Source organism: Perca fluviatilis, chromosome 21, assembly GCF_010015445.1.
Source record: "Perca fluviatilis chromosome 21, GENO_Pfluv_1.0, whole genome shotgun sequence".
NCBI classification, from domain to species: domain Eukaryota; kingdom Metazoa; phylum Chordata; class Actinopteri; order Perciformes; family Percidae; genus Perca; species Perca fluviatilis.
Window position 1 is genome coordinate 8,596,017 of NC_053132.1, and position 13,905 is coordinate 8,609,921.

Consider the following 13,905-nt stretch of genomic DNA (forward strand, 5'->3'; position numbering starts at 1 on the left):
GGTCGAGTTGGTGGTTTTTATTTTGAAGCTAATTGACATTGACAGACAATAAGCATTTGTTTATGTAAGTTGTGTCTTTTGTTAATTGCAGTGAATGACGTGTTTATATATATATTTTTTTTATTTTTAACGTAAAAAATCCACTTTTGGGGTAAGAAATGCTTTAGCTTTAAACAAACTTACGAATAAGTTAAAATAATGTTATGTACAGGACATTCAAAATTCTCTGCAACTCTTGAAGAGCACAATCATTAAAAATAGTCAACTATTTAGTGCAATTCAGTTTCAACTGGCAACAACTTAAGCTCCTCTACGACGTTTCCAAAGTCCTACAAATGGGACTATGAGTGCATCTTCTGATGGTGTCTCCTGAGATGATAGTTTCGGGAAAAGCTCTTCCCGCATTGGGTGCATTCGAACATTCGCTGTCCCAGGTGAAGCATTTGGTGAGCTTTGAGACTCTGGGGGCGGCTGAAGCTTTTACAACATTCGGGGCAGCTGTAGGGCCTCACCCCCGTGTGCTTCCTCTCGTGTCGCTTCAGGTCTCCCGACTGCCGGAAGCTCTCCCCGCAGTGGGTGCACAGGTACGGCTTCTCCCCGGTGTGAGTGCGGAGGTGCACGTTGAGCTGGCCGGTGTAGGAGAAGCATTTGCTGCAGTGGGGGCAGCTGTACGGCTTCTCGCCTGTGTGAACGCGCTGGTGTTGCTTGAGACCGTAGTGGTTTGTGAAGCTCTTCCCACAGTCGGTGCACAAGTACAGCACCTTCACCTGCTGGAAGCACGTGTGGGATTTGAACGCTTTGGCGTTTGCACAGCTCTTCCCGCAGTGGGGGCATACATATTCTTTCCCCGCCTCCTCTTCCTCTTCCTCCAGCTGATCCACCAGGCCGTCTGACTCGTGATGGGACAGGTACTCCTCCGGGTGGTGCCTCTTGATGTGTTTAGTAAGGTAGCTCTTCATAGTGAAGGAGAACTGACAAAAGGAGCATGGGAAAAGCTCCGACGTGCAGTGATACTTCATACAAGTGTTGCTCTTCTGATGCTGTTTCAGGTTACCGGTCGTGGCGAAGACTTTATCACAGCGGTCACAGCTGTACGATTTAGCATTTACATGCACCATCCTCTCGTGTCTTTTCAGGAAGCCAGACTTGTTGAAAGTCGCCCCACACTGACCACACTTGTGCAGTCTCAAAGCGCACTTGTGTGCTTTGAGATCATCTGGGTTTCCGTACGTTCGCTTACAGCGATTACAGCTGAACCATTTGTATAACTCTCCATTTCTGACAGCAGGTGCTTCTGGTTCAGCGGCGGTCCTGTTAGTCTGCGCAGGGCCGGCTAACGGCTTCTTGCAGACGGCCGCCCTTCGTTTTGGAGCTATGAGCTTGGTTATGGCAGAAATTTTAGATCTAGCTCCAAGTCGCTGGGGCCTCTGACGCTTTTGGATAGATTCAACCGTTTTAGCCACGGAGGGATGCGGGCTGAAGTCCGGATCGTGGCTCTGATCATCGCCAGCAGGCACCGGATCGTCTTCTTGAATTTCCACTGTGATCTCCTCTGAGTTATGCTCAGTTATGTGCTGCTGAAGGGAGTCCACTGAAGAAAAAGTCAGTGAACACTCAGCACAGCTAAAGGGCATGCTGGTAGAGTCCTCTGGAGCCTCATTTGGTTTTTCTCCCCGTTTGCTTTTTGATTTTTGGTGATGCTGCAGGTGCCTGGTGAGGTCGTTGTACTGGCCGAAGCACTTCTGACATGCGGTGCAGACGTACGGACGTAACCTTTCATGGACAGCCACCTTGTTCTTTTTCAGCGATGCTTCATTTGTGCAGCTCTTACCGCAGTCTGAATTGGAGTGGGATGTTTCTGCCTCTCCTGCAGTGGTATTCTCAGTTTCAGTTACATCCATTGCTTCTTGTACATTCTCACTTTCACTATTGTCCTTCATTTCCTCAGTCACAGCTGAATCTGCAGTGTTAGTAAGTTCGGCCCTCGGAGTCAAGCTCCCTTTCTTCTCTGTCAGAATCTTTTCCTGATTAGGAACAACGTTTGTCTCTTTTACCACAGCCGGCTTTTTGTGAACTAGTTGGTGTCTGATTAAGCCAGATGCCTGGCTAAAACTCCGCCGGCACTGTGGGCAGCAGTAGGGACGTTTGTTTGAGTGGACGCAAAGCTTGTGCCTCCTAAGGTGAGGTATTTGCTTGAAAATCTTCCCGCAATCACCGCATGTTTTGGACTCGACAGGATCAACAGACAACACCACCAGGGATGCCGAAGTGTGACCCGATTCAGCGTTTGACGCGAGGTTTTCAGGTTCAACTGCCTCAGCAGCTGGTGTTGTGCGGTCCGCTTCAGGCTGCATGTGGACATGTTCTGTATGTCGCTGGAGGAAGGACTCCGTAGTGAAGGACAGCTGACAGTGGGAGCACAGGAAGATCTGAGATGTCGCAGCTGTGCTACTCTCTACAATGTAGGAAAGAAAGGGAAAAAATAAATAAAAATCATGTCAACATAAATTGACGAGATTAAAAAAATAATATGCATTGTAAGAATTAAAAAAATAGTCAATAAAGAATGACTACAAAATATCTAATTTTCTGTGATTAGTGAAGCTTAGATAGCAAAAAGGTACCTGCTGCATTCAACTTCATAACCCACACCTGGGTCCAAGCTTCACTAAAATGGGTGAGAAACTTGCTGCTGGGCCACACCATGAGCTCGTCTCCAGGGTGTATGGCACGACAGCAATGAAAAAGGATGCTGTCTTTGTACTGGACCGCCAGCAAATTTGTCTCGTCTTCATTGCGAGCATAATTGACGTACCTGCGTAAGAAGAGAGACGGAATATAAACATGGACAGATTTTTAGATGCACCATCATCTGCGATATGAAAGGAGAGCACCTAAGGTCAACTAAGAAACACAAAGTGTGTCTAAAACATTGAAATTCATACACATGCATAACCCACTCAAATCTTGCACTGTGGGTAAGGTACTGTAGGTGCCAGGTTTTGACAAAAAAAACAAATGCATGGAATTAAAAAAATAAAAATAAAAAAGACAATCGGCTGCATTGAGTTTAATACTTTTTTCCCCCCCTAAGCTGTCCATCACGACTATGGGAATGTTATAGAAGTGCAATGCTAATTTGGTCGAGTATTCTTTTAAATTAATTCTGGGGCTAATAGAGAAACCGTCAAAACAGCAGAATTGAATGCATTACCTCATCCAGTTTGAGTGTGATTCTCTGGCAGCATCAATGTACTCATATTTATCTTTTTCTTTGTAAATCTGCAGAAAATTGAAAGAGTATTTTCAAGACAAAACACACTCACTGTCACTCACACACACACACACACACACACACACACACACACACACACACACACACACACACACACACACACACACACACACACACATATATATAGCAATAACCACAATATGAAGTATTTAGAGAGTTGTACAAATCAAATCCAAGCTCACCTCCCAGGAGAAGTCACTTGCAATTGCATTTTCCCTTGTTGTCTCTTCTCCCTCATATGGTCCAAAGTGCATTCCCGGAGACACTACCGGTCCATGATTTATGACCCCGATGCCTGCACTGGGAATACTAGATCTGCCTACCATGAGGCCATAGGGAAGAGTGAGGAGGGCCCTCTGGGGAAGACCCTTGCTCGTTGGAAAGTCAAGAATAAAAGATGGGCCGTTAATGTTAGTGGGATCACTCTGGTCCTGGAAGAGAGGCAGACACTCCTCACAACCTGGAAAACAGAAGAACACAGTAACTGGATTTTTTATACTTATATATACACAGTATAAAACAACCTATTTAACACATATTTCTAACATGCACATTAATATGGCACATTTAGAAGTCCGTCTACAATAAAACCCTTTAACTACGGCACCTGCTTGGACTCTACAGGCTTCTGTAAGCTTCAGATGTGTAGCTCAATGAGATGAGTATAGAGTCAGTTTTTTTAATCTACTGTTGTGCCATGTCTCATTTTATAATGTAATTTCATTAAAAGAAAGGAAACTTCTCATAAGGCGGAGGAATAATACAACATTAATGCTGTACTCTGGCATATTTATGTCTTTGTGTCTTTAGATCATGTGGAAACTGTATCAAGCCCAAGGATACTTACAAAAGCCACCACCGGCCTCTGGGTTATCTCCATGTCCCACGGTGTCCAGTAACTTCTGAATTGGCGTTTCTACTGGCTCTAAAACAGGAACAATCACTGGAACAACAAAGGCATTATTTAGGAATGTGAAAACAAGTCATATTATCAGTTTAAATGTGAAATGATCAAACTTATCATAACGTTACCTGCAGGTGTGTTGTTTTCAGGGGGAATGCACTCTGTTATAACAACCTCCTCGGTTGTCTCTACCCACTCCACACCGGTGCTCCTGCCCGACATGAGTGCAGACTCTGTGTGGAGTTGATGGAAACTATGAATCTTAAATGCTCACAGAAATACATACTAAACGCTAACGGCTACAGCAAGAGATAGAAAGCTTATGTTAGCACGCTAGCCTAGCTTGGTAAACATCGGCCAGCAACAGACTTTAGATTGCATACAGACGGGGAAGTAGTCCTGATAACATTCAGTTCAAAGAGGGCTGTCAAGTTAGCTTGTTATGGCTAACAAGACAGCATTATATCATATAGTTAGTATGTTAGCTGCTATGTGGCTATCACAGAAGCATCAGAAAGATAAATACTAGCATTATAATACAAAGCAACGCATTCCCAGTTAATACTTTCTACATTAATCTATATAAACCTTTATACCTACTCGAATCACAACGCCTATATCCGTTATATAGCTACGTTATCGTTCAAAACCGGTTGGTTTGAGCTGTTAGGGTTAGCTATCTATCCATCCAAAACCGAAGACGCTTCCCGGAAGCAAAATAAATCCCACGCACTTTCAGCATAAAAGTCCACATTAACGCAGTTCTGTTCTTTTCCAAATAAAAGTGCCAACGTCAGTCATTCACCTATTTGCGGTTTACCTACTGTCGCACGTGTTACAGTATCTTACATTATTATCCTAAACATGTCACACCATACATAACGTTACTGTGATTAAATCAATAACTTAAATGAATTTATCAATCGAGTATATAAACACTGTCTTCACCCTTTCGCTTATCTGCGCCGCTGGTGTAGTGGTATCATGCAAGATTCCCATTCTTGCGACCCGGGTTCGATTCCCGGGCGGCGCACGTTTTTTCTTTGCACCTAAAAACAAAAAACATCTTTGTAATAACAAAGTGATCACCTACACGTCGCATCTTAAAATATACCATGGATAACTCAAGTAGTTTTGTTGTGGTACCGCTGTATTATCTACTGCAGCAAATACCCTACACTATATTTTACCATACCAGACTATGCCATATTACAATTGATATTCAATGTTATATTGCTGTAATGTAATAGGCTATATATTATATTAGCTACGTTGCACCTTACACTGTATCTTATATCCCATACTGTACCATATTATAATAAAGGCCTAGTAGGTTGTATTTCTGAGAAGAAAAAAAAATACAACATTTAGCTAGCTGGTTACCAGCTGAAATATGAAAGTGATGTAGCTAGAATCAATAATCATATCCAATAATATAACAAACATTATACTGAAATGGTTAATTTTTTACAAGTTCTTATACTTTAATTAATTATATATTGAAGCTAATTTTTTGTACTATTACTTAAATGCAGGACTTTTACTTAACACTACTCTGCTGGAGATTGAAACTAATTACCTGTTAGCTCGATAGCTAGCTAGCTAGCTGAGCCTTGAGAGCATCCAACCTGTTGCCTGGCAACCTGCTGAATGATGTTTGTCGAGGTTTTTATACGGAAAAAAACAACAACAACAGTTGCCTGGTAACGACCTTATATACTTTCTATGGTTACGACGTAGCCAACAGAGAGCGCCACAAACTATTTCAGCGTCGAAATGAAGTCCGTTAAATTTGGTAGAAGTGTGTCGGCGTGCCAGCTGGACTCTAAAACGGCGGAGGGATGTCTCTACATGTGCGGGATATGTCCATCTTGCGCGTTTGCCCCCAAACCACCGGCTTCCTCGCGGTGTCTGTGGAAGGTGTCGGATGAATTCAAGAGGAGGTTCATGGTGAAGCTGCTTTTACGTTGCAAAAACATCCAAGTGCTCGAAAGCATCCAGAGTGTGCTGGGTGAAACTTCTTGGACTTTATTAACTTACGCCAGGGCGAGGAGTCCAACTTCACCTCAGGATTACCCGTGCCGCGGGACAAACCGGCCGCAGGATGGGAAGCCACTGGGCATGGACATGAATGAGATCTGGGAATGGTTCAACAGCAGCCCTGACTGGATGAAATCATGTTATCTCTGCCGTCTTCTCTCACTCTGTGACTCGGAACTGTTACGCATGGTGGCTAATTTAACCAGCGTGCTTCTGGTCAGACAAAAACGAGGTTTTCTGCAATTTAATGGTAAAAAGACAACACGTTTTATTGGTTTATATTGCATTTATACTCCGATGCTGCGCCATCGGAGTATAAATGTGTGTGAATGTTTACCTGATGAGCAGGTGGCACCTTGTACAGCAGCCTCGGCCACAGAATGTGTGTGAATGGTTCCTGTACTATGTTAAAGCGCTTTGAGTAGTCGTTAAGACTAGAAAAGCGCTATATAAAAACAGTCCATTTACATTTACATTTACATTTATTTATTTGGTTGCAAAAGACCCGTGCACTGCAATTCCCACTGGCTACCGCTAGATGTCGGCAAAGGACACACTGTTAGAGCTGCTCCCTTTTTCTTTTTCTTTATAAAACTTTAAAAATAAAAGACATTGCAGACATGTACTCAACATAATGCTACAGAGTAATAAGAATATACATTTCAATAAAGATAAATAAAAATGAAATATAATTGTAAGTCTTAAGATTTTATATTCACATTTAAATCCAGTACAATTTGGGTAACTTTTGTTATTTTTTACCAAAAGTTTACAATTAATTCAATTCTATATTCATCATGTTCAAAATGTATGACATTTTACACTCAATTTTGATATGATGATTCGTTTTACACAATATCTAATCTTTCCTTTGAATCCAAAAAGCAACTGAATGTATATAATGGTAAAATAAATGCATTAAACATTCTGGTTCAACATTGCAAAAATTAAATACGTTTTTAATATCCAGGAACTTGAAAAAAATACAGATTGGTTGGCTATATACAGTGTGAAATGTTGATATGTACTTCTGTAAGAGCTTTATTTAATAAAAGATCTTTGCTCTGTGACACACAAATTGCATTGCTAGTTTTGATTATTAATACTTCTTGCCTTATGATAAACTTTTGCTCCTTTCCAGCGAGTAGTCGCAGGACCAGTCGGCATGATCGGGTCAGCGATGACGACCCCGCTCTCATGGTGGTGCCTGGATCCTCAAAGTCTGTGTCTGGAGTCAGCCGGTACCTAGACTTCATAGGCTGCCTACCAGTTGATCTGTCGAAGAGGATACTAGGTAAGTCAACAGTGAACACATAGGTAAACACACTAACGAAATGAAATGCAGTCCTTGTGTTACTGTCAACAGAAAGACATGCAGTGTTCGCAGGCTGCCAGATTTGTATTCTTGATATATTTGTTTTCTGGTATGTTATTTTTATGCAACATAAAATATTGTACATGTTGCAAATTAATTTGTGCACTTCTTTAGCACTTCACGATACTGATACACAGTCAAACAGTAGTGGAGTCGACCTTTCACTGTCTCTATGTTCAATCTGAAGTGTGCATTGCCTTGTCCTTAAACTGAGCCAGTCTAATGGTACTATGGGGATGCAACTTCAATATTCAAGAATGCTCTTGTTAAATCCACCCCATTCAAGTGGGTAGCCCTTCAATGTAAGAACAAGAAAGCTCTGCCAAGCAACCAATGTTTGCCTGCTCCCACTGACCTCTTTCTGCAGGTGAAAAATATGTATTACTAAAGTCTAAAATACTTTTAGTCTGTAAACTCTCACAGTTAGTAATATTGTACGTATGCCAACATTAAACTGTACATGTGTGTCTTCTACCAGGTCTGTTAGATGAGCCCACTTTGAGACGCTGCCAGAAGGTTTGTCAATACTGGTGGCAACTAGCACAGGAAACAGTGGAGGAAATCAAGTTCCGAAGACTTTTTCAGGATCAAGTTATGGCAATGATGAAGGTGGAGCATTTCTATGTTTAATTATTTTAGTCACATGAATATTAAATCATACATAAAAGATTTGTATATTTAGAAGTGTGAAAAGTTTTTGTAGTTTTGGTGATGAGGATGGAATCAAAACTGATGTAAATGTAACAAGTGTGGTGTTATTCTTTCTCCTTAATGAGAATGCCAGTAATGTTTTTTTTTTCTGTTCTAGAGCTCCAAAGGTAATAATATAGTCAGTTCTACTTACGCCAACATCGTTGAAGTCCCGGTACCCGTCAAGGATGATGAGACGGGGGATATTCATCCTAGTGTCCAAAAGGTCAACAAATCAACACTCTAGCTCTGTACATTTCATTTTTGTACCAAAAAATATGCTTGTCAATATGCGAATTGTCTGTTCTTTGACTTTTTATTTAACAGGTCAAGCCATTTGAAGGAGCTTATGCCAAAATCCAAACCAAGACGGTGCAAATGGAAGAGCGCAATGTTTATTGTGGTGCATACTTTACCACAGTGCTGCTGGACAAGTTAGTGTGTTCACTTACCTTTTTTATTCCGCACATCGGAATAAAAACATTACTGATGTAATTAGGTTGTGTTCGGTTCGACAGAGAGGACCCACAGCGGGTAATGGACTACAGAGGTGGATCGTTTATGGCCATGGGCTCCAAGGACCGCGTGGTGCGTCTGCTTTATGTGGAGTCGTACACAAAAGTCGTGTTAGTGATGAAGGGCCATGTTGGCGGCATCCGGGCAGCGCTGCTATGCGAGGACAGAGACCTGCTGATAACGGCGAGCTGCGATGCGAGTATCAGGTGAGGGGGAGATGGGAGCTGGATACTGATGAGGATAAATTCCTCCTTGCGACTGACGCAGATTTGATAGGGTGGGTGTTTTTTTTGTTGTTGTTTCATCACACCTGTAGATGTTGGAGTTTGAAGAATGCCAAGTGTTTGATGATGCTGTACGGTCACACTGGCACCGTCAACTGCCTGGATGTCCACGATGACAGACTTGTGTCAGGAGCCAAAGACTGTATAGTAAAAGGTTAGTAGCCTTTAAAGGACGTATTTTATTGTTCATATATATATTTCTACAGTACAGGCCAAAAGTTTGGACACACCTTCTCATTCAATGTGTTTCTTTATTTTCATGACTATTTACATTGTAGATTCTCACTGAAGGCATCAAAACTATGAATGAACACATATGGAATTATGTACTTAACAAAAAAGTGTGAAATAACTGAAAACATGTCTTATATTTTAGATTCTTCAAAGTAGCCACCCTTTGCTTTTTTTGATAACTCTGCAAACCCTTGGTGTTCTCTCAATGAGCTTCATGAGGTAGTCACCTGAAATGGTTTTCACTTCACAGGTGTGCTTTGTCAGGGTTAATTAGTGGAATGTTTTCCCTTATTAATAAAAAAGCAAAGGGTGGCTACTTTGAAGAATCTAAAATATAAGACATGTTTTCAGTTATTTCACACTTTTTTGTTAAGTACATAATTCCATATGTGTTCATTCATAGTTTTGATGCATTCAGTGAGAATCTATAATGTAAATAGTCATGAAAATAAAAAGGAAACGCATTGAATGAGAAGGTGTGTCCAAACTTTTGGCCTGTACTATATATATACTATATATATATATATATATATATATATATATATATATATATATATATATGATTTCATCTTCAGAAATATGGATAATCTGGATGTTTTAATACTCATTCATAAACAAAAGTGTTATTGGCATACAACAGTACCCTAGTTTTGGACTTGCACATATATGATTGCATTATAGTTGCTTGTATTTGTTATCTGTACATTATGTTTACTTATCGAGAGGAGTTACACGATAACCCTTTTTGTCCGTATGTTTTACAACATCAGTGTTAACTAAACCTGTACTACCACACTGCCAGTGTGGAGTCTACACACAGGGAAGCATTTTGAGGATTTTCATTTCAAGCACCCCAGTCCTGTCCAGTGTGTGAGGATCAAGACAAGGCTGGTCTACAGCAGCTGCAAACGGGGCCTTGTCAAAATATGGGACATGGAGAATGCATCGTTGCTCAGAGTGAGAATGCGAGTCATTTGTGGAGAACAATTTACATACTTTTTCTTTCTTTTTTTTTTTTACATACAGTATGTAAACAGTATGTCATGTAAAATTAATAATTTGCGTTTGTTCACTTTTTTGTATAACGCACTACTTTCCTGAAGGTGATTGATGCCCACAGGAGCTCAGTGAAGTGCCTGTTTGTCGACGAATGGCACTTTTTATCGGGGGACTGCAGCGGTCAGGTCATGGCCTGGAGCATCAACTGTGATGCTAAAGAGCGCCTCATGACCTTTAGCCACCCAAAGTAAGCAAGAAACCTCTGGAGTTGATATGCCCAGAAAGTACATGCACACACTAGTGGAACAATATCAGGAACACAGCCCCTTATGTTAAATATGCTGAGGTATGATAATGTTAACCATAACCCATAAGGAAGTGAATTTGATCCTTAACTCGATTGAATTGTTGTGCACTTAATAGTAGGCCCGGCGACTCTGGGCTGGTGAACGTAAACATTTACAACACGCGTCTCTTCCGGAGTGTCAGCTGAGTGCTCAGCCCTCATGCAGCCGCAGACACACCTGCAGCTGCTGATTTATCTTCCTGATGTATATCTTTCTTCTGTTCCATTCTCACGACTGAATGGGACTTGTTTTTTACCCTGCAACGGTTGCAACATGAAATGTAGCAAAGTACGATACCTGTGATAAAAAAAGTACTTAAGTTAAAGTAAAATTACTTTAGAAAGAACACAAAAAGAACGACTTTGTTAGAGTAACAAGAGTAAATGTAATTTGTTACTTCCACCTCCAATGTTCACAGCCTGGTTAAAAAAAAAAAAACTTACCCATTTTAGTTAAATTCAGGCTTAAAGTTGTGCATTATTAAGGGCGTGTAGCTTTGAGTGACAGGTTGCTGCCGTTACAGGAAGCCAGAACTGTACTGTAGGCTTTATTCGGCCCGCCTCAGCTCCATCCACGCTCCACATCTTTGCCATTATTTGAATGAAGCTGCGCTCAAAGTACAAATTATTTCAACTTTGACCTCGTTGCCGCTGACCTTTTAAGGCGCAACCAATTCCAGAAACAACGATGTTGCATACCTGCGCTGCGCTTTGCCTCTCTGCTCTGCGCCCTACCTCGGGGTTTTACCGCGGATAATGTGTAGGCTTTTTGTGTTGGCATTCTTAACTCCGGTGGATTTCTGAGGACTATGGTTAACTGCTCCTCAGATCTCTGCAGGGTCAATCCAGACAGCTAGCTAGACTATCTGTCCAATCTGAGTTTTCTGTTGCACGACTAAAACAACTTTTGAACGTACACATGTTCCACCAAAACAAGTTCCTTCCCGAAGCTATTTTGCAGAGGCACCGTCATTGAGTCTGGAGTTAAGCGATGCCCAAGACGATTGTGATTGTTTTAAAGAAATGCCAATAAACCAAAGCACCTTTTATCTCCCATCCTGGAATATTGTGTGGGCTAGCCAGACCCTCCCCCGCGGCGCTGTGGAGGAAGGTCTGACAATTCCAGATTAGGTGACGTGAGGCGCTGCCAAGATGGCGACGGCCAAAGCTGCCGGGAGCCGCCCAATTTGAGCTTCATTTTGGCTCTTGAGTAACCTTGGAGTGACGTCACAAAGACTACATCCATATTTTATACAGTCTAATAGTCTGTCTAATACATGTTCTAATGACCCCAAATGTTGAATTAAAAGTTTACTTTTCTGCAGGGAGGTCAAATCTCTGACTCTCGTCTACCTCCGTGTCATTACCGGCTGTGTGGACGGAAAGATTCGCATATTTAATTTCCTCACCGGAGATTGTCTGAGAGACATCACGGCAGAGGCTGAAACAGGACGAATACTGTCCCTGCACTTCCATGACAACCGGTGAGTCAGATGCACTCTCATGGAACCTTTTTTTGTTTTTTTATGGCGTGGGGTTAAGGCTTTCAAATGCATTTGTCTCTCATATTATCTTCCCACATTTTCCTTCAGTATATTAGTGAACACGACATCCGGTGTGAAGCGCTACCAGTTTGCCAAAGTGTTCTGGGATTACACAGAGAGAGGCCAAGGTGATGTGGTGGCTCAGGATGGTTTGTTTTCTGAGAAATCTGCAGCTTCGCTCAGAAAGGTTCCTTTCACCTCTGGCAGGGACGATCACGCGGCACAGGGGACTTCGCCCAGCCAAAAGATGCACGACCGTAACAACCGGAAACCAGAGAGAGCTGAGCTGCACTACCACACCTGCTTCCTGCCTAGCTCCACTAAATGTCAAGCACAAGGTAAGCACGCTCAAGTATGTGTCAAAAATAGTCGGAATGTGTTTTAAGATGAGTTGTTGTAAGGGAAACCTTTCCTTCATAGCCAGAGAGCGCTGTGCGGCTGCTAAACAGTCAGTGATGCTGAGTGAGAAGGCAACGAGTGAACGGATCAAGAGGAGGGGGCTTCATCATCCTCTGACACGGGACTCCATCCTCCTCAGGATCAACGCCATCCAGAAGGCGCAGTGCACGGATGAAGACAGCATCAACATGGAGTGGAACGCCAGGCTGCGAGATTCCTGGGGCCCTCACACGTCTCAGGATCCTCTGCACTGTGACCTGAAGCAGAGCCTGCAGAGTCAGACGTGGCGCACACACGATGTTCATCCCAGGAGGGCCAAGACCTGTCTTCCAATTTTAAAGAGAGCTGTCAGTCACAACATGGCAAACACAATCAAAGGCAGCAATGTCTCCACTGCCCCGGACACTCAGAGGAGACACCATCCCTGTTCATTTTCTAAAAAAGAACAGCCTCACAGTGCCGACACACATAGGGCCATCAAGAGAGCGAGTGGATTTACAACAAGTGCCAAAGACGGGCCACAGGCTCCTGAGTGCATGCTCATGATTTCGCTACCTAATCCGGAGCGCTCCATGAAAACTAGCAGCCGCTGGCCCAGGATCAGCCCTGTGTCTGTGAAAGGTCCATTCAGAGAGCAGGGAGGATTCAGGCTGCTCACAGTAAACCAGCTGGAAGATTGTTGGGCCAAGAAGGATCTCGTGCACAACTGTGAGCAAAAACTGTCCAACAGGAATAAGAAGCCGGAGAAAACACTGAAAAAAGTCACATAATTTGTTATTTTTTATGATATTATTTGTGAGCAGAACTCTATCTCCACTTGCACTGTGGGTGTTCTTGACATCTCTGTTTGTCCAAGGCACCATATCTTTTAAATGTGAGGTTTCATTAAAACTCCACTAGGGGTCAGTATTGTATCATCTGACTATGGCTGGACCAGGACCCAGGGTTATTATTACACAGTAGTTTTGCAGTATGCTTTAGATTTTATTTTACTTTTTTACTTTATTTAGAATCTGTTCATTTATGGCTTGATTTTTTTTATCAGTTATCATTAGTTGTTTGTTTGCATTTTTTACTTTGTTGTTGTTGCATTTTTTTAAATATTCTTTTTTTTTAAGTTGAATGTATCGGCCATTAATATATTCTGTTAATGTTAATAAAAGGAGGGAGAAGCACACAGTTAATTCAGTGTTTATGCAGCGTCTTTTACATATTTTAGGTAGTTTGCATTTAAAGTTTGATTGCATTGAAACAGAAATCATTCTTTTTTGGTGATTAA

The 13,905-nt window shown here is 42.0% G+C and overlaps 2 protein-coding genes and 1 non-coding gene across 4 annotated transcripts; 2 read left to right on the forward strand and 1 right to left on the reverse strand.

Moving 5' to 3' along the window:
• Positions 1-2: 2 nt before the first annotated feature.
• On the reverse strand, positions 3-4,911 carry LOC120551062 (histone-lysine N-methyltransferase PRDM9-like). 2 transcript variants are annotated; one of them, XM_039788204.1, is made up of 7 exons: positions 4,800-4,911; positions 4,328-4,432; positions 4,143-4,238; positions 3,478-3,755; positions 3,215-3,282; positions 2,625-2,815; positions 3-2,455 (listed from the first exon to the last, which is right to left on the reverse strand). In XM_039788204.1, the coding sequence occupies exons 2-7, from the start codon at positions 4,419-4,421 to the stop codon at positions 342-344; spliced, it is 2,841 nt and encodes a 946-aa protein (XP_039644138.1). In that variant the 5' UTR covers positions 4,422-4,432; positions 4,800-4,911; the 3' UTR covers positions 3-341. The 2 variants fall into 2 exon arrangements, with proteins under 2 accessions (XP_039644138.1, XP_039644139.1); XM_039788205.1 differs by having other exon boundaries at positions 4,796-4,911.
• A 250-nt stretch (positions 4,912-5,161) lies between these two features.
• Positions 5,162-5,232, forward strand: trnag-ccc. Its single transcript has one exon. It is a non-coding gene; the product is annotated as a tRNA-Gly (tRNA).
• Positions 5,233-5,829: 597 nt separating this feature from the next.
• Positions 5,830-13,648, forward strand: fbxw10 (F-box and WD repeat domain containing 10). The gene is made up of 12 exons (XM_039787391.1): positions 5,830-6,489; positions 7,381-7,533; positions 8,093-8,223; positions 8,423-8,530; positions 8,632-8,738; positions 8,823-9,026; positions 9,137-9,258; positions 10,141-10,295; positions 10,442-10,584; positions 12,009-12,167; positions 12,276-12,565; positions 12,648-13,648. The coding sequence occupies exons 1-12, from the start codon at positions 5,976-5,978 to the stop codon at positions 13,394-13,396; spliced, it is 2,835 nt and encodes a 944-aa protein (XP_039643325.1). The 5' UTR covers positions 5,830-5,975; the 3' UTR covers positions 13,397-13,648.
• The last annotated feature ends 257 nt before the right edge of the window (positions 13,649-13,905 follow it).